At 42.9% G+C, this 19952-nt stretch overlaps 1 protein-coding gene across 1 annotated transcript in view; it reads right to left on the bottom strand.

The window, feature by feature from the left end:
• GON4L (gon-4 like) overlaps nt 1-19952 on the bottom strand; it is a 96646-nt gene that overhangs the window by 48881 nt on the left and 27813 nt on the right. Inside the window, exons 3-10 of the mRNA XM_025378375.1 lie at nt 18753-18944; nt 13768-13958; nt 12960-13034; nt 12428-12478; nt 7448-7498; nt 7039-7134; nt 5573-5692; nt 4805-4975 (exon numbers count right to left, since the gene is read on the bottom strand). Coding sequence (XP_025234160.1) covers nt 4805-4975; nt 5573-5692; nt 7039-7134; nt 7448-7498; nt 12428-12478; nt 12960-13034; nt 13768-13958; nt 18753-18944 — 947 coding nt within the window. The remainder of the gene's footprint in view (nt 1-4804; nt 4976-5572; nt 5693-7038; nt 7135-7447; nt 7499-12427; nt 12479-12959; nt 13035-13767; nt 13959-18752; nt 18945-19952) is intronic.

The following is a 19952-nucleotide window of genomic DNA, read 5'->3' on the forward strand; positions in this document are numbered from 1 at the left end:
ACCATGTTGGCCAGGCTTGTCTTGAACTCCTGGCCCCAGGTGATCTACCTGCTCAGGCTCCCAAAGTGTTGGGATTACAGGTGTGAGCCACCGGATCCATGTTCAGCTAATTTTTTTCATTTTTGGTACAGATTGGGGGAGAAAGTGAGAGACCTCCATCTTTGTACTTTTTCAAGACTGTTTTGGCTATTCTGGGCCTGTGCAATTCCACATGAATTTTAGGATTAGGTTGTTAATTTCTACAAAAATTGTAGCTGGGATTTGGATAGGGACTGCACTGAATCTGTAGATCAATTTGGGAAGCTCCCCCTAGACTACACTGCATCAACCTCCTAATGGGTTTCTATTTACCCTCTTACTTTACTCTAGCCCATTTCCCACACGTTAACCAAAAGGAATTTTTAACATTAATCTGAAAATATCACAAAAATCTTTTCTAATTTTTTTTTTTTTTTTATGGAGTCTCACTCTTTCCTAGGCTGGAGTGCAGTGGCGTGATCTCAGCTCACTGCAACCTCCACTTGCCAGGTTCAAGCAATTCTCCTGCCTCAGCCTCCTAAGTAACTGGGATTACAGGTGTGCGCCACCACACCCGGTAATTTTTTTGTATTTTTTGTTAGAGACGCGGTTTACCATGTTGGCCAGGCTGGTCTCGAAATCCTGACCTCAGGTGATCCACCCACCTCGGCCTCCCAAAGTGCTGGGATTACAAGCATGAGCGTCTGGGCATCTATTCTAATGTTTAAAATACAATCTATACTCCTTATCATGGTTTCCTAAGACCTTCATGATCTAGCTCTTGCCTTGCTCTCTGACCTCATTTCTACCTCTCTTTTTCACAATCCCACCCTTCATGTAGTTTCTATTCCTTAACCATGCCAAGGTTGTCTCTATCTTAGCGACTTAGAATGTGCTGTTTCTTCCATATGGAGCACTTTTCCTCCCGAGATCTTTCACTTGCCTGGCTTCCTCTCATTCGGATCTCAGCTTAAATGCCATCTCCTCAAAGAGGCCTTTTTGTTTTGTTTTCTTTTTTTGACAGTCTTGCTCTGTCGCCCAGGCTAGAGTGCCATAGCGTGATCACAGCTCACTATAGCCTCGACCTCCTAGGCTCAGCATCCCAAGTAGCTGAGGCTAAAGGTGCGTGCCGGTATGCCCAGCCAAGTTTTGTATTTTTTGTAGGGACAAGGTCTCACTATGTTACCCAGGCCTGTCTTGACTTCCTGGGTTCATGTGATCCGCTCTCCTTGGCCTCCCAAAGTGTTGGGATTACGGACATGAGCCACCAAACCCAACCCTGTTTTTTTAATTTTTTTAAAGTAAGTTCTCATACCATTGCCCATGCTGGAGTATAGGGGTGCAGTCATGGCTCACTGTAGTCTCAAACTCTCAGGCTTAATCAATCCTCCCGCCTCAGCCACCAAGCAGCTAAGAATACAGGCATGGGCCACCACACCTAGATAATTTTTCTGAATTTTTGGAGAGTCGGAGTCTCACTATATGGCCCAGCCTGGTCTCAAACTCCTAGCCTCAAGCAATCTTGTAGCCTAGGCCTCCCAAAGTGATGGAATTACAGCCAAGGAGGTCTTTTTTGATCAGCTTATCTAAAGTTCTCTGATAGGAAGTTTCATATTTCCTCATTTTAATTTAGTTCATAGCACTTAACCACTATCTGAATTTACTTGTTTATATGCTAATAGTCTATCTCTCCTCAATAGACTGTAAGTTCCATGAAGAACAACTTTTTCTGTCTTCTGCACTGTGGTTTCTCAACTTCAACCATTCAGTATGTGTTTGCTAAATAAATGGTTAGATAAAAAACTATTACTGCCCCTACTACGATTTATTCACTCAAAAGCATGATGATTAAATGACTGACTATTCCATTCAATATTCCATTTTTAATTATATACATTACCTGCAAGAATGATAGGGGAAACTTGGAACATTAAAATTTACTGGCTGAGGCCGGGCGCGGTGGCTCACGCCTGTAATCCCAGCACTTTGGGAGGTCGAGGCAGGTGGATCACAAGGTCAGGAGATTGAGACCATCCTGGCTAACACGGTGAAACACTGTCTCTACTAAAAAATACAAAAAATTAGCTGGGTGTGGTGGCGGGCACCTGTAGTCCCAGCTACCTGGGAGGCTGAGGCAGGAAAATGGCGTGAACCTGGGAGGTGGAGATTGCAGTGAGCCGAGATTGCGCCACTGCACTCCAGCCTGGGCAACAGAGCAAGACTCTATCTCAAAAAAAAAAAAAAAGAAAGAATAATCAATGGATGCTAATATTAGTGTGAGAAAAATAATTTGATTAATTGGGCTGGGCACATCAGCTCACGTCTGTAATTCCAGCATTGTGGGAGGCTAAGGTGGGCAGATCACTTGAGGTCAGGAGTTTAAGACCAGCCTGGCCAACGTGGTGAAACCCCATCTCTACTAAAAATACAAAAAATTAGCTGGGTGTGGTGTCAGGCATCTGTAATCCCAGCTACTGGAGGCTGAGGCAGGAGAATCACTTGAACCTGGGAAGTGAAGATTGCAGTGACCCAAGATGGCGCCACTGCACTCCAGCCTGGGCAACAGAGCAAGACTATGTCTCAAAAAAAAAAAAAAAAAAAAAAAGGAGGCCAGGCACAGTGGCTCACGCATGTAATCTCAGCACTGTGGAAGGCTGAGGCAGGTGGATCACGAGGTCAGGAGATCAAGATCATCCTGGCTAACACAGTGAAATCCCGTTTCTACTAAAAATATAAAAAATTAGCCAGGCGTGGTGGCATGCGCCTATAATCTCAGCTACTCAAGGGGCTAACGCAGGAGAATCACTTGAACCCAGGAAGCGGAGGTACAGTGAGCCAAAATCACGCCACCGCACTCCAGCCTGGGCAAGAGAGTGAGACTCCATCTAGGAAAAAAAAAAGACAAGAAAGAAAGGAATTTGGCTTTGAAGTATATCCCCATATGATATATACTAATTAAAAATGGAAAATAAGAACTTAACAGTAGGAAAACCAAGCACGTACAACCTTAACCAAGTGATGAAAGTTAACATGACAGACATCACGTGCCTTCTGATATGATGCACTGAGAAATACACCTCACTCTTCCAGTATTTGTAACAAAAGTGCAAAACCTGAATCTAATTAAGATGAAATATTAGAAAAATAAAAATTGAAGAACATTCTACAAAATAAGTGGTGTATACTCCTCAAAACTATCAGGGTCATAAAAGACAAAGACTGAGAAACTGTTCCAGATTAAAGGAGACTAAAGAACAAGACAATTAAATAGATATTTAATCCAGGGTTGAATGCTGAATAGGGAAAAAATTTATTTTCCTCCAACATAAAGGGCATTATTGGGACAACAGATAAAACCAGAATAAGCACTTTAATATATTATGCTATATTACTGTATCCTGATTGATTGATTGATTGATTGATTTTGAGACAGAGTCTCTCTCTGTTGCCCAGGCTGGAGTGCAGAGGCACAATCTCAGCTCACTGCAACCTCTGCCTCCCAGGTTCAAGCAATCCTCCTGCCTCAGCTTTCTGAGTAGCTGGGATTATAGGCATGCGCCACGACACTTGGCAAATTTTTGTATTTTTAGTAGAGATGGGGGTTTCACCATGTTGGCCAGGCTGGTCTTAAACTCCTGACCTCAAGTGTTTCACCCACTTTGGCCTCTCAAAGTGCTAGGATTACAGGCATGAGCCACCGCACACAGCCTATATCTTGACTTTGATTAACACACTATTATACCGTGTTAATACAAGAGAATAAACTCATTTTTAGATAATAGACACAAAAGAGGCTGGGCACGGTGGCTTACGCCTGTAATCCCAGTACTTTGGGAGGCAGAGGCGGGTGGATCACGAGGTCAGGAGATCGAGACCATCCTGGCTAACACGGTGAAACCCCGTCTCTACTAAAAATACAAAAAATTAGCCACGCATGGTTGTGGGCGCCTGTGGTCCCAGCTACTCCGGAGGCTGAGTCAGGAGAATGACGTGAACCCGGGAGGCAGAGCTTGCAGTGAACCAAGATCAAGACTGCGCTCCAGCCTGGGCGACAGAGCGAGACTCCGTCTCAAAAAAAAAGAAGAAGAAAATATACACAAAAGCATGTAGAGGTAAAATGGCATCATGCCTGAACCACACTCTAAAATGATTCAGAAAACAGTATGTATATACAGAGAGAAAGGGGAAGAGAACCATCAAGCAATTGTGGTAAAAGGTTAATTTGGGGGAATTTGGGTGAAGCTTTTTCCTGTGTTCTACATTTTAAAATGCTCTCTGCTACATAGTTCATTTCTTCCTTAGAAACTGCCATTCTCAGTCAGGCACGATGGTTCACACCAGTAATCCCAGCACTTTGAGAGGCTAAGGTGGGAGGATCACTTGAGCCCAGGAGTTCGATACCAGCCTGGGCAAAAATATAGGGAGACCTCATCTCTACAAAAAACTAAAAAATTAGCCAGGTGTGGTGGCATATACCTGTCCCACCTACTCGGGAGGCTGAGGTGGGAAGATCACTTGAGTCTGGGAGGCGGAGGTTGCAGTGGGCCAAGATCACACCACTGCACTCAAGCCTGGGTGACAGGGTGATACCTTGTCTCAAAAAAAAAAAAAAACCCAAACTGCCATTGTCACTTAGCAGAAAATAGCACTAGCCAAATATAAAGTATCAAATACTAACTCTTACTTATATAAAGTTGTAGTTATCTTTTCCTCTCCCTTCTCAGCCTGAGCAACAACTAGATTACTCCATTTGACTTTCTCAGTGAAGTACAATTTTAATATTTACCTGGAAAGAATCCATGCAGACTGGACTGGAAGCCAGCTCCTCATCCACTGCATGTAACTTCTCCATGAAAGTACTATCTCTGGTCTGTTTCGGCTTTGGAGGGGGCGGGGGCCCCATGGGCACTACCTCAGCACTGATGTGCCTGATGGCTGGTGTGGTGACTTTCTCAACCTGATTAAAAGAGGTGACTGCATCAAAAAAGGAAGGAGGGAAGAAAAGAAAAAAAAAGGAAAAGAAAGGAAGGAAAGAAAGGAAAGAAAAGAGAAAGAAGAGAAGAGAAAGAAAAGAATGAAGAGAAAGAAAGAAAGAGAAAGCAAGAAAAGGAAAAAAAAGAGGGAAAAAGAGGCAGACTTTCCATACACCACTGTCCTTTCTCTTCTCTAGTTAGAGGTACATAAAAAAGTGTATTGATCTAATTAGTTTTCATCCTATTTCTAGAGAAGTCAACAGAATGCTACTTAGTTTACCAAAATGTGGGAAATTAATAACAATGGCTTTAGGACAACATTAGAAAGCACAGATATGAAAGAAGAGAAGGGTAGGAGAAAAGAAACTCCACTAGTTGCACATTTTTGGCCCCTTAATGAGAACTCAGAAAAGTTCTTTAGTTACCACTGAGCTCTCGCCTTCTCTGAACTGTTTACTAACTTAACAAACTTTGAAAAATGGTGACAGCCCAGAATCACCATGGATAATCTACTTACACAGTTAAAAAATCTAATTACACAGTTATGTCTAACTTATCTCTTTTGTATGATGCCGATTTACCTCCGATAATATGCCACTCTCCTCATCTGTTTCAGTCATCTCAGAAGACTGCCTCAATCTGGATTTCTTTGCCCCACGTGGAGATGAAGCAGTGCTTTCAACATCACTTTCCAATAAGCTCTACAAAATAAACCCAGTTCACCTTAATATTTATGCCCCTACCTCATTCCACAAAGTCTGAAGTATCTCAAGAGAAGGAATCATCAAATATCAATCACTCAGCCTGGCCAACATGGTGAAAACCCGTCTCTATTAAAAATACAAAAATAAGCCGGGCGTGGTGGTGCGCACCTGTAATCCCAGCTACTTGGGAGGCTGAGGCAGGAGAATCACTTAAATCCAGGAGACGGAGGTTGCAGTGAGCCAAGATTGCGCCACTGCACTCCAGCCTGGGTGGCAGAGCGAGACTCTGTCTCAAAAAAAAAAAAAAATCCATCATTCAACTAGATACAGTAACAGAAAATAAAATTTAAATAGAAACTTAAAAGGCCAGGTGCAGTGTCTTATGCCTGTTATCCCAGCACTTTGGAAGGTCGAGGCGGGTGGATCACTTGAGGTCAGAAGTTCAAGACCAGCCTGGCCAACATGGCAAAACCCTGTCTCTACTAAAAATACAAAAATTAGCCAGGCGTGGTAGCGCACGCCTGTAATCCCAGCTACTCAGGAGGCTGAGGCAGAAGAATCGCTTGAACCTGGGAGGTGGAGATTGCAGTGAGTCAACATCGCACACTGCACTCCACAGGCAACAGAGGAGATTTAAAAAAAAAAAAAAAAATCCTAAAGGTGGGGACAGGGATCAGATCACTATCCTAATCCGTATTACAAAGTGTAAGGCCCTGGTCTAAAATCCTTTTACAAAACAATTTAAAGAATACATTAAGAAACAAGTCAAAGGACATATTAACACAGCAATGAAAGTGAACAAAGTATAGCTAAAACTAGTAGTATAAATGAATCTCAAAAGCATAATGTTGAATTTTAAAAAGCTAGGAACAAAACATATAAACATGGGTCCATTTATATAAAGTTCAAAACAGTAACAATTGAACTATAGTGTGTAGAGATACATATTGAGGTGATATAACTATAAAGAAAAGCAAAGAAATAATTACTAAAAGGCAGGGTTGTAGTTATTTTTAGGGGGAGGGAGGTGATTATGACTGGGGAGGGTATACGGGGGTGTCCTAGTAATGTTATAGTTCTTGACTTTGCTATGAGTTTCATGAGGATTTGCATTATAATAACGGAAGCTATACATTTTTATTCTATGCATGTTTCTATGCTATATTTCATAATACAATAGATTATAAAATTAAGGGAGTATAAAAGGCAGAAAAACAGCTTAAAGCACAGAAATGAGCTGAAAAAATAACAATGTCTCAATCCTCTCTACAAGTGACATTACTAAAGAAGCAAAGTATACCCTGCTTTATTAAGACAAACATTACCAACTAACATTCACTGACCTCTTCAGCAGTTTCATCTTCTTCTTCATCATCCGGCTGGTATTCTTCATCTGAGGAATCATCTTCTTCAAGGTGGATATCCACAAACTGAGGAGGCTACATTAGTACAATTAGAAAGAAATGAACTAATGGGAAACACAAATCATACGTATTTGGAAAATAAGGGGAAGAAGCAGGGCAGGAAAAAAAAAAAAATCCTAAGAGCATAATGTACAGCTAAAGCAAATAACACGAGGCAGAGGTTAAAGTGAATTCCATGAGATGCAAACCTAAGAGTAATAGAATGGAAAAAAACAAAGCTGGAATTAAAACAAAGATTGATCAAGAAAAGTTAAAGAGGAAGTACTTAAGTTTCAAAACCGATGAAGTCTTTCTGGAAAAGAATAACAATTATTTCTTCCAAGTTTACCTTAATTTCATTGGCCTTCTTAATTGGTGAAATATTCCATGTTGGAATTACCTACCAACAAAGAATATAAATAAGTTATCTTAACTGAAATAATTGTTTTTCATGTTTACTTCCTCTGTACCATCACTAACAGCCATATACTTAACAAGTACCTGCAGTGATCTAGAGGTGTTGTTATCCCTGAGGGCATACTCTCAATTATTTGTCAGAGTTAGAAAGAAGGAAACGAGGAAAGAATCTATTACAGTCATGAGCATTTCTGCCTTACACCTGGTAAGCCTCACTTCTTTCTATAAATGAAGAAAACAATGTCTACCTTGTTCATATCACAGCTGCGGTTCACATGGAACAACAGATGTGAAAACTATTTATAAACTATTAAACTACATAAATCTAAGATATTTTGGTTACAGTAGTCTTTTAACAGCAATATATTTTTGTAATCAGTTACATAAATCCACCGTGTGTACAACTCCAAAAGTCAGCCATGAAAAGCTTTTATGGACTATTCTGCCTATGGAGTAGACCTGCTCTGCCTATGGAGCTGCTTTTAAAAAAAAAAAAACAAAAAAAACACTTTTACTAGGGGATTTAGGGCAAAGTTTCAAGTTGTCCATACTTATTTTTCCAATAGGACATGAAAAAACAACACAGAGATATAAAGCAAATATGGCAAAATATTACTCTTAGAATTTACATACATTGTAACAATCTTTCAACTTTTTGAATGTTTGAAAATTTTTATAAGAGCTAGAGGGAAAGTTTTTCTTGTTTTTGTTTTTGTTTTGAGACAGGATCTTGCCCTGTTGCCCAGGCTAGAGCAGTAGCACTATCAGAGCTCACTGCAGCCTCAAATTCCTGAGCTCAAGTGATCCTCCTGCCTCAGCCTCCTGATTAGGACTACAGGCATGCCTCCTCACCAGACCTCGCTAATTTTTAAAATTTTTTGTAGAGACAGAGTCTCATTAGATTTCCTAGGCTGGTCTCAAACTCCTGAGCTCAAACAATCCTCCCATCTCAGCCTCTCAAAGCACTGGGATTATAGGTGTGAGCCACCACACCTAGCCTAAAGAACTTTTTTAAAGTTCTTATATATTGCTGATAAAATGCCATTGAGGATGTATAATTTCTTGACCATTTAATTGTAACCCAACCAAAATCACCTTATGAACAAAAGCCAACTGGCCATTAGGTTCTGTCTCTAAAAGGAGTCTTAGCTTCTCAAATCAAATCAGCCCTGCTATGTTCTGACCATTTACCTAGTGCTGTGTAGATGGGACCAATATAGGGTAAAGGGAATGATGTGATTCAGGTCCATTTCCCTTTCCTACCTACTGCCAAATCCATTAGAAAGGCAAGCCAGCATTCAGAAGTGTGTTGGAGTCAGTCTAGTAAGAATTAAGAAGGCCAAGTATAGTGGCTCATGCCTGTAATCCCTGCACGTAGGGAGATCAAGACAGAAGGATCACTTGAGCCCAGGAGTTTGAGATGAGCCTGGGCAACACAGCAAGACCCTATTTCTACAAAAAAATATTTCAAAAAAACCAATTAGCTGGGCATGGTGGCACATGCCTGTAGGCCTAGCTGTTTGCCAGGCTGAGGCAGGAGGATCCCTTGAGCACAGGAGTTCAAGGCAGCAGTGAGCTATGATTAGGCCACTGTACTCTAGCCTGAGCAACAGAGCAAGTCTCTAAAAAAAAAAAAGAAAGAAAGAAGCAGCAAGAGACCTACATTTTAATACCTGCTCTCCTACATAAACTACACAGTCTTGGATGGCCCAACTTCTCTACATCTATATTTATGGCCAATAAACACAATCCAGAGCCTAATTTGGATCTCCTTGGATTTTTTTTCACCAAATCAAATAAAGAATTAATGTTAATTATATTCTTTTTTTTTTTCCCTATAAGACAGAGTCTTGCTCTATCACCCAGGCTGGAGTGCAGTGGTATGATCTCCGCTCACTGCAACCTCTCCCTCCTGGGTTCAAGCGATCCTCTTGTCTCTGTAGCTGGGATTACAGGTGTCCACCACCACGCCCGGCTAATTGTTGTATTCTTAGTAGAGACGGGGTTTCACCATGTTGGCCAGGCTGGTCTCAAACTCCTGACCTCAGGTGATCCACCTGCCTCGTCCTCCCAAAGTGCTGGAATTACAGGCGTGAGCCACCGTGCCCAGCCATGTTAATTATATTCTATATGTCAAGTAGACTTCACAGAACTTCCTCACTGATAGCTGCTTTCATCATAGCTACCACCTATTCATTTGTGATCACATCCTGGAGAAAGATGAAATTTCAATTTATGCAATGAGGGTTAGTCAACCAGACCAAAAAAGTTACGTGATTGCCAAAAAAAAGGTCGATTTGACCTTAGATACATTAGGATAAATATATAATCTGGAACACTGTGGAGATAATCTAACTATACTAGTCAAACCACATCTGGTTCAGTGGTCTTCTTTTGGCATACCTTTTTTTTTTTTTGAGACGGAGTCTCGTTCTATCGCCCAGGCTGGAGTGCAGTGGCGCGATCTTGGCTCACTGAAAGCTCTGCCTCCCAGGTTCACGCCATTCTCCTGCCTCAGCCTCCAGAGTAGCTGGGACTACAGGCGTCTGCCACCACACCTGGCTAATTTTTTGTATTTTCAGTAGAGACGGGGTTTCACCGTGTTAGCCAAGATGGTCTCCATCTCCTGACCTCACGATCCGCCCACCTCGGCCTCCCAAAGTGCTGGGATTACAGGCGTGAGCCACCGTGCCCAGCTCTTTTGGCATACTTTTAAAAGGATATGGGATGGGCACAGTGGCTCATGCCTGTAATCCTAGCATGTTGGGAGGCCAAGGCGGGTGATCACATGGGCCAATTCAAAAGCAGCCTGGCCAACATGGTGAAACTCCACCTCTACTAAAAATACAAAAAATAGACGGGTGTGGTGATGCATGCCTATAATCCCAGCTACTGAGCAGGCTGAGGTATGAGAATCACTTGAACCTGGGAGCCAGAGGTTGCGGTGAGCTGAGATTGCACCACTGCATTTCAGCCTGGGTGACAGAGTGAGACTCCATCTCAAAACAAAAAGGCCAGACACAGTGGCTCCGCCTGTAATCCCAGTACTTTGGGAGGCCGAGGCGGGTAGATCACTTGAGGTCAGGAGTTTGAAACCAGGCTGGCCAACATGGTGAAACCCCATCTCTACTAAACAAAAAAAAAAAATTAGCCGTGCATGGTGGCATGCACCTGTAATCCTAGCTACTCAGGAGGCTGAGGTAGAAGAATCACTTAAACTTGGGAGGCGGAGGTTGCAGTGAGCCAGAATCATGCCACTGCACTCCAGCCTGGATGATGAAGCAAGACTCCATCTCAAAAAAAAAAAGTGGGGGGACAAATTGGGGGATGTATAGCCAAGAAAATGTTATGAAACGACATACTAGTTTTTTTCAACTGTAGGAAAAGTCATGTGGAAGAATACACCAATTTCTTTTCTTGCTTTTTTTTCTAGACAGGGTCTCATTATGTTGCCCAGGCTGCTCTTGAACTTCTGGCTTCAAGCGATCTTCCTACCTCCACCTACCAAAGTGCTGGGATTACAAGTATGAGCCACGACGCCCAGCCTAGACTTGTTTCTTCTATCAGGCTCCAAGGAATAAAACCAGGACAAATAAAACCTATGATACGTATTTTCAGTCTGTAAGGCAAATCTTCCTTACTATCAGAAATATAATGAACTCCCTCATGACTATTAACTGTCTTGTAAGCACGAACTAGTCAAGTGCTTATTAAGAAGGATATAGCATAGCTCCAAGCACCAAAGAGCTTGCTGTACCAGAATACTTCAGATGTCTTCAAGTGGTTCTCACACTTTAGTATTCAAAAGAATTAACTGTTGTGTTTTTGCCAATGCATATTCCAAGGCCCTGCCCATAGGTCCTGATTCTCTGGTCTGGGGTGGGCCCAAAAGTATGGGGATTATTTTGTTTTTGTTTTTGTTTTTTTGAGACAGTCTCACTCCGTTGCCCAGGCTGTAGTGCAGTGGTGTAATCTCCACTCATTGCAACCTCCGCCTCCCGGGTTCAAGCGATTCTTGTGCCTCAGCCTCCCAAGCAGCTGGGATTACAGGCGCACACCTCCACGCCCAGCTAATTTTTGTATTTTTAGTAGAGACAGAGTTTCACTATGTTGGCCAGGGCTGGTCTCAAACTCCTGACTTCAAGTGATTCACCTGCCTCGGCCTCCCAAAGTGCTGGGATTACAGGCATGAGCCACTACACCTGGCCAAAAGTATGCATTTTTAATAAGCATGCCTGAGGGATCCCACACCAAAGTGATTTTTTTTTTTTTTTTTTTGAGACGGAGTCTCGCTCTGTCGCCCGGGCTGGAGTGCAGTGGCCGGATCTCAGCTCACTGCAAGCTCCGCCTCCCGGGTTCCCGCCATTCTCCTGCCTCAGCCTCCCGAGTAGCTGGGACTACAGGCGCCCGCCACCTCGCCCAGCTAATTTTTTTTTATTTTTTAGTAGAGATGGGGTTTCACCGTGTTAGCCAGGATGGTCTCGATCTCCTGACCTCGTGATCCGCCCGTCTCGGCCTCCCAAAGTGCTGGGATTACAGGCTTGAGCCACCGCGCCCGGCCACTAAAGTGATTTTTATGGAACTGTCCCCTAGAACACACTATGAAAAATACTAAACACTTTGCAACAAGTGTTGTAACATAAATAGAAAAACTGGTCTCACCCATTGGTTTCAGCCATTCCAAATGGTTATCTTTCTAGCAATTCCAAAAAGCAATGCTTCATATCTACTAAAATAAACTATGATCATTATAGCTTATGATCATGTAGAAACAATTCTACTGTCTTTTACAAATATTTCTTTAAAGAGGAAAATTCAGACCACAATCTTTCCTATATTTTTCCCTATGGGTGAATTAGATCCTATTTACCAAGCTAAAAACAACCAACAAACAAAAAAACAGAATGCTTACCACTCCTTTTTCCACTACTTCCTTCAGTTTAGAGCGTGTCATTTTAGGCTCCTAAGGAGAAAAAAACAGAAAGGAAATATTCAATAAAAATCACAGCTCAGTGAGGTGGCTCATGCCTGTAATCCTAGCATTTTAGGGGCAAGGTGGGAGGATGGCTTGAGGTCAGGAGTTTGAGACCAGCCTGGGCAACACAGTGAGACACCCCCTACAAAAAAAATTGTTTTAAATTAGCTGGGCATAGTCGCATGCTCCTGTAGTCCCAGCTACTCAGGAGGCTGAACCGGGAGGATCTCTGAGTCCAGCTTAGGAGTTTGAGTCTAGCCTTGGTGACACAGCACGACCTTGTCTCTAAAAAATAATAATAATAAAATAACAAATAAAATAAATAAAAATTACCACGTAATTCTTGTGTTTTGGGATGCTAACTTTCAACCCAGCTGCCAAACTGTTTACAAACTCCTCAGTGACTTCCTACCCTTAGCCAGTTTACAGAAAACTCTGTTCCAAGACATTAAAAGAGTCAACTACTCACAAACATTGGCATATCTTCTGACTCACTGATGGCTGCTTTCATCATAGCTACCACGTGTTCATTTGTGATTACTTCCTGGAGAAAGACGAAATTACACTTTATGCAACAAGGGTTTGTCACCTAGACAATACTCTTCTCTCTATGTAACTCTGTTAGACGTGTGTACAGGACAAATGAGAACCATATACTCGAATAGCATCAGACTGGGATAAAGCAACGCAACTGAAAGCAAAGAAGGCAGAAGTAAGTTTTGGCCAGAACCACAGTTTCAAACAAGGTAGCAGCAAATGAACCAATCTCATTAGCTGCTACTAGGAACAGGAATGGCTCACATAAAAAGAGATCCTGAGGTAAGTAACTACATGCTTAAGAGAAAGAGTAACAAAGAGCAAAGGCTCTGCAAATAGCTGTGTTGCTACATATCAAGAAAAGTATTTACATATGTACGAAGAGCAATAAACTATTAACCGGGCATCTTTTTAGACATATCGACCCACAAAAGAGTAAACCCACTATGAACATTATCAACATTGAATCTGCTAAACAATACAGTAAATATGCAAATCAGTGGAAAACAAACAGTTTATCTTTCCAATTAAATTCTTCTTTAACGTGTTCATATTTCAAACTTGTACTGAGTACAAGGCGAAAGCTATCTTAAATATGTAAAAATGTAAAATGTTCTATCACAGGTAACCCATAAAATTGGTAATTAACATGCCAAGAGTCAAGAATTTGCTGAGTATTTTTATACGCTTTCCATGAAAAAGTTCCCTTCCATTAACATAGCTGCCCCAGTCTTACTCACATGAAGGATGTTTCGGACATTGACCGCTGTTAGATTGTGCTGCTTGGCACCATCCTCCAAGGTACGGTCAAGCATGTCGTCCAGTTTCAGGTCATATGCCAAGGTCCCTTCTTGACCCCTTCCATCTCGTTTCCTCTTGGTACCCTTTTTCTTTTTTCTCCTTTTCTCACTTTCTTCATTGTCTTGTTCTTCTGCAAATAAACCAAGAGCATCACCAGAATTCCAAAATAGCTGCTCCAGGAACTTAGCCCAGAAAGCTGACAGTAAAGTGGATAAATCTCAAAAGCATTATGCCAAGTGAAAGAAACCAGATGTAAAAGGACACATATTATATGACAGTATACCCAGTATAGAACATTTGCACAGAAGATGCAAAACTATGGAAATAGAAAAGAAATTAGTGGTTGCCAATGTTTGAGAACAGGGGATAGCAAAGGGGAATTAGGCAACTTTTGGGGTGACAGAAATGTTCCACATTGGTTGTGGCAGCACTTAACACAACTGTATATATTTTTCTTTCTTTTGTTTTTTTGAGATGGAGTTTCACTCTTGTTGCCCAGGCTGGAGTGCAATGGTGCAATCTTGGCTCACCGCAACCTCTGTCTCCTGGGTTCAAGTGATTCTCCTGCCTCAGCCTCCTGAGTAGCTGGGATTACAGGCGTGTGTCACCACGCCCAGCTAATTTTGTATTTTTAGTAGAGACCGGGTTTCTCCACGTTGCTCAGGCTGGTCTCGAACTCCCGACCTCAGATGATCCACCCGCCTCAGCCTGCCAAAGTGCTGAGATTACAGGCGTGAGCCACCACACTTGGCCCCACTGTACACATTTTTCAAAACTCATCAGATACATTTTATTTTATACCTCAATAAACCTAATGTAACTTACTACATTAACAAAACGAAAGAGGAAAAAAACATGATCTTAATAGAGATAGGAAAAAGCATTTGATGAAATTCAATATATGAAAAAACTCAGAAAACTTAGGAAAAGAAAATTATTTCCTTAACCTAAAAAATATTTCTATGGAAAGCCTGTAACTATCCTCATATATAATGAAGGAATACTGAACATTTTCCTGTTTTGTTCAGAAATAAGACACAGATGTCGACTATCACTACTACTTATAACCTACATAGTAATGAAGGTCTAGAATATGCAATAAGAAAAATTACATGTTCATTTTAAAACCATTTGCCAAAGTGAGGCTGGACGCAGTGGCCCACTCCCTGTAATCCCGGCCCTTTGGGAGCCCAAGGCAGGTAGATCACCTGAGGTCAGAAGTTCAAGACCAGCCTGGCCAACTTGGTGAAACCCTGTCTCTACTGAAAATACAAAATTAGCCGGGCACGGTGATGTGCCCCTGTAATTCCAATTACTCAGGAGGCTAAGACAGGAGAATCACTTGAACCCGGGAGACGGAGGCTGCAGTGAGCCGAGATCACACCACTGCACTCAAGCCTAGGCGACGGAGCAAGATTCACACACACACACACAAACCATTTGCTAAATCAAATAAAGAAGTCTTTAGTCATGTGTCTGTGTTATGTTTCACAATAAAAAATTCAGTATTTCAAAAGAATTTTAAGGATGCCTAACCTTATGAGCTAGCATTTCCATCCAACAAAAAAGAAGTACACATGTTCAGCAAAAAATCTATATTCACAGCAGCACCACTCAGAGTAGCTACAACTGAAAACTATCCAAATGCTCATCAAGAATTGAATGGGGCCACGTGCAGTGGTTTGCACCTGTGACCCAGCACTTTGGGAGGCCAAGGTGGACAGATCATTTGAGGTCAGGAGTTCAAGACCAGCCTGACCAACATGGTGAAACTTTGCCTCTACTTAAAAAAAAAAAAAAAAAAATTAGCTGGCTGTGGTGGCACGTGCCTTTAGTCCCAGCTACTTGGGAAACTGAAGCAGGAGAATAGCTTGAACCCAGGAGGGAGCGGTTGCAGTGAGCCAAGATTGCACCATCGCACTCCAGCCTGGGCGACGAAAGCAAAACTCCATATCAAAGAAAAAAAAAAAAAGGGCCAGGCACAGTGGCTCATGTCTCTAATCCCAGCACTTTGGGAGACTGAGGCGGGTGGATCATGAGGTCAGGACTTCGAGACCAGCCTGACCAACATGATGAAACCCCATCTCTACTAAAAATACAAAAATTAGCAGGGGAGCGGGTGGCATGCGCCTGTAATCCCAGCTACGCGGGAGGCTGAGGTAGGAGAATTGCCTGAACTCAGAGGTTGCAGAGGTTGCAGTGAGCCGAGATCATGCCACTGCACTCCAGCCTGGGAGTAACAATGGGCACAAAGAAGCAAAAAGAAAAAACAAAACAAAGAGTTGAATGGATAAAGAAAACATAAAGCAGACCAGGTGAGGAGGCTCATGCCTGTAATCCCACACTTTGAGAGATCAAGGAGGGACTGCTCGAGCTCAGAAATACAAAATCAGCCTGGGCAACATAGTGAAAACCGTTTCTAAAAAAATAATAATAATAAAATAAAAATGAAAATTAGCCAGGCATTGTGGTGTGCACCTAAAGTCCCAGTTACTGGGGAGGCTGAAGTGGGAAGATCACTTGAACCTAGGAGTTCAAGGTTGCAGTGAGCTTTGATGATGGCACTGAACTTCCAGCCTGGGTGACAGAGCAGTACTTATCTCTTAAAAAAAAAAAAAAAAAGGCCGGGCGCGGTGGCTCAAGCCTGTAATCCCAGCACTTTGGGAGGCCGAGACGGGCAGATCACAAGGTCAGGAGATCGAGACCATCCTGGCTAACCCGGTGAAACCCCGTCTCTACTAAAAAATACAAAAAACTAGCCGGGCAAGGTGGCAGGCGCCTGTAGTCCCAGCTGCTCGAGAGGCTGAGGCAGGAGAATGGCGTAAACCTGGGAGGCGGAGCTTGCGATGAGCTGAGATCCAGCCACTGCACTCCAGCCTGGGCGACAGAGCGAGACTCCGTCTCAAAAAAAAAAAACAAAAAACAAGAAAAGAAAAGAAAAAGATACATAAAATATTCAAACAACAGAATGATACACAACAATAAAAATGAACAGTCTACAAGTACATCCAAGAATATGGATGAATTTCATAAATATAAAACAATGTTGGCCGGGTGCGGTGGCTCACGCCTATAATCCCAGCACTTTGGGAGGCCGAGGCGGGTGGATCACGAGGTCAGGAGATCAAGACCATCTTGGCTAACACGGTGAAACCCTGTTTCTATTAAAAGATACAAAAAATTAGCTGGGCGTGGTGGCAGGCACCTGTAGTCCCAGATACTTGGGAGGCTGAGGCAGGAGAATGGCGTGAACCCGGGAGGCGGAGCTTGCAATGGGCCGAGATTGTGCCACTGCACTCCAGCCTGGGCGGCAGAGCGAGACTCCGTCTCAACAACAAAAACAAAACAAAACAAAACAAAAAAAACAATATTGAGGCTGGGCATGGTGACTCACACCTGTAATCCCAGCACATCGGGAGGCCGAGGCTGGCAGATCACCTGAGCTCAGGAGTTCAAGACCAGCCTGGCCAATATAGTGAAACCCCATCTCTACTAAAAATAAAAAAAATTAGCCCTGCGTGGTGGCCGTGCCTGTAATCCCAGCTACCCAGGAGGCTGAGGCAGGAGAATCGCTGGAACCCGGGAGGTGGACACAGCAGTGAGCCAAGATAGCACTACTGCACACCAGTCTGGGTGACAGAGCAAGACTCTGTCACAAAAACAACAACAAAAAAAAAAACACTGACAGAATAAACGCAGTCACAATGCCAGGCACGGTGGCTCACGCCTGTCATCCCAACACTTTGGGAGGCCGAGGCAAGAGGATCAACTGAGCACAGGAGTTTGAGACCAGCCTGGGCAATACAGTGGGGCTCCATCTCTACAAAAAAAATTTTTTTAATTAGCTGGCTGGGCCGCGTGCAGTGGCTCATGCCTGTAATCACAGCACTTTGGAAAGCCAAGGCAGACAGATCACCTGAGGTCAGGAGTTCAAGACCAGCCTGGCCAACATGGTGAAACCCCGCCTCTACAAAAAACAACAAAAATTAGCTGGGCATGATGGCAGGCGCCTGTAATCCCAGCTGCTAGGGATGCTGAAGCAGGAGAATTGCTTGAACCCAGGAGGTAGAGGTAGAGATCAAGCCATTGCATTCCAGCAGCCTGGGCAACAAAGCAAGATTCTGTCTCAAAAAAAAAGAAAAAAAATATTAGCTGGCCGTGATAGCACGCGCTTACAGTCCCAGCTACTCAGGGCTGAGACAAAAAGATCACTTTAACCCAGGAGGTCAAGGTCACAGTGAGCTGTGATGGCACCACTACACTCCAGTCTGAGTGACAAAGTGAGACCCTGTCTTAAAAAAAAAAAAAAAAAAAAAAAAAAGGCAGTTATAAAATGTACACACACGATTCCATTCAAATAAAAGACAAAAAGACAAAACAACTGGCTGGGCGCAATGGCTCACACCTGTAATCCCAGCACTTTGTGAAGCCAAGGTGGTTGGATCACCTGAAGTCAGGAGTTCGAGACCAGCCTGGCCAACATAGCAAAACCATGTCACTACTAAAAACACAAAAATTAGCCGGGTGTGGTGGCAGGCGCCTGTAATCCCAGCTACTCTGGAGGCTGAGGCAGGAGAATCGTTTGAACCCAGGAGGCAACAGTTGCAGTGAGCCAAGATGAAGCCCCTGTACTCCAGCCAAGAACGAAACTCCGTCTCAAAAGGAAAAAAAAAAAATTGAACCAATATATGCTGCTAGACATCAGGATAGTGGTTAACCTCTGGGTAGAGGGTAACTGAAAGGGAAGACAAGATGGACTTCTGGGTACTGATAACATTCTGTATCTCGATCTGGGTCCTGCTTACAAGGGTGTATTAAATTTGTGAAAATATAGTGAATTCAGGATATCTTAGGATATGTGCAGTTTTCTACATATTATACTTCAATAAAGATGTTTCATTTAATTAAAAAGAAGAAAGCCTACCCATTGGAATGAAGAGTCCACCATCTTCTATCTCTTCCTCAGGTTGGTGAAACAGAGTCCTGAGTGGCTTTTCTTGAGGAGAAGCACAAACATCTGGCTGGGTTGATTTCCTGGGCTGGCTTACTGGTTTTGCAGATTGGCTGCCTGATGGCAGTGAAGGTAACTCCCCTTCAGAATGCATTTGAGGTTTCCCTGAAGAATCACAAATATTGCTCCACACTTTGACCATTCTGAATCATACTCTGTTGTAGAATTCAGCGTCTTATTATAGTCTTTCTAGGTAGACAACTTCATGAATTAAGCATTTACTATACAGGCATTTTCCTTTCTTAAATCAAAGCTCAGATCCAATTTACTCACCTGTAAAGTCAGGGAGATAAACTAGGTAATTGCTAAGGTCTTTTGGTTTCTAACATGCTTTCAGTTTTGTATTTTTTCCTATGAAAAATCAGACTCATAATTGTAGAGGAAATTCCTGATGACATTTTATATAGATGACCATTAAAACCACATTTCAGGCCGGGCGCGGTGGCTCAAGCCTGTAATCCCAGCACTTTGGGAGGCCGAGGCGGGTGGATCACGAGGTCAGGAGATCGAGACCATCCTGGCTAACATGGTGAAACCCCATCTCTACTAAAAATACAAAAAACTAGCCGGGCGAGGTGGCGGGCGCCTGTAGTCCCAGCTACTCGGAGGCTGAGGCGGGAGAATGGCGTGAACCTGGGAGGCGGAGCTTGCAGTGAGCCGAGATCGCGCCACTGCACTCCAGCCTGGGCGACACAGCGAGACTCCGTCTCAAAAAAAAAAAAAAAAAAAAAAAAAAAAAACACCACATTTCATCAACTATAATTATAAAATGCCCTGACTTTGTAAATCAATTTGACAGAGCAGAAGAGTAACTGTCACCATACAATTGTAAATATATGCTTCTACAGTCCATTAGACAACTTTCTCACCTCAACACTTCATAAACACTCCCTTTGTCAGGGGAGTAGGTGAGGATAGCATTAAAAAGACAAAGAAAAATGGGGTGACGGTGCATGCTTATAGTCCTAGTTATTTGGGGAACTGAGCTGGGAGGATGGCTTGAGGCCAGGATTTTGACGTTACAGGGAGGTATGACTGCACCACTGCACTCCAGACTGGGCGATGCAGCAAGACCCTGTCGTGCAAAAAAAAAAAAAAAAAAAAAAAGCCAGG

The sequence above is a fragment of the Theropithecus gelada genome, chromosome 1, assembly GCF_003255815.1.
Source record: "Theropithecus gelada isolate Dixy chromosome 1, Tgel_1.0, whole genome shotgun sequence".
Lineage (NCBI taxonomy): Eukaryota > Metazoa > Chordata > Mammalia > Primates > Cercopithecidae > Theropithecus > Theropithecus gelada.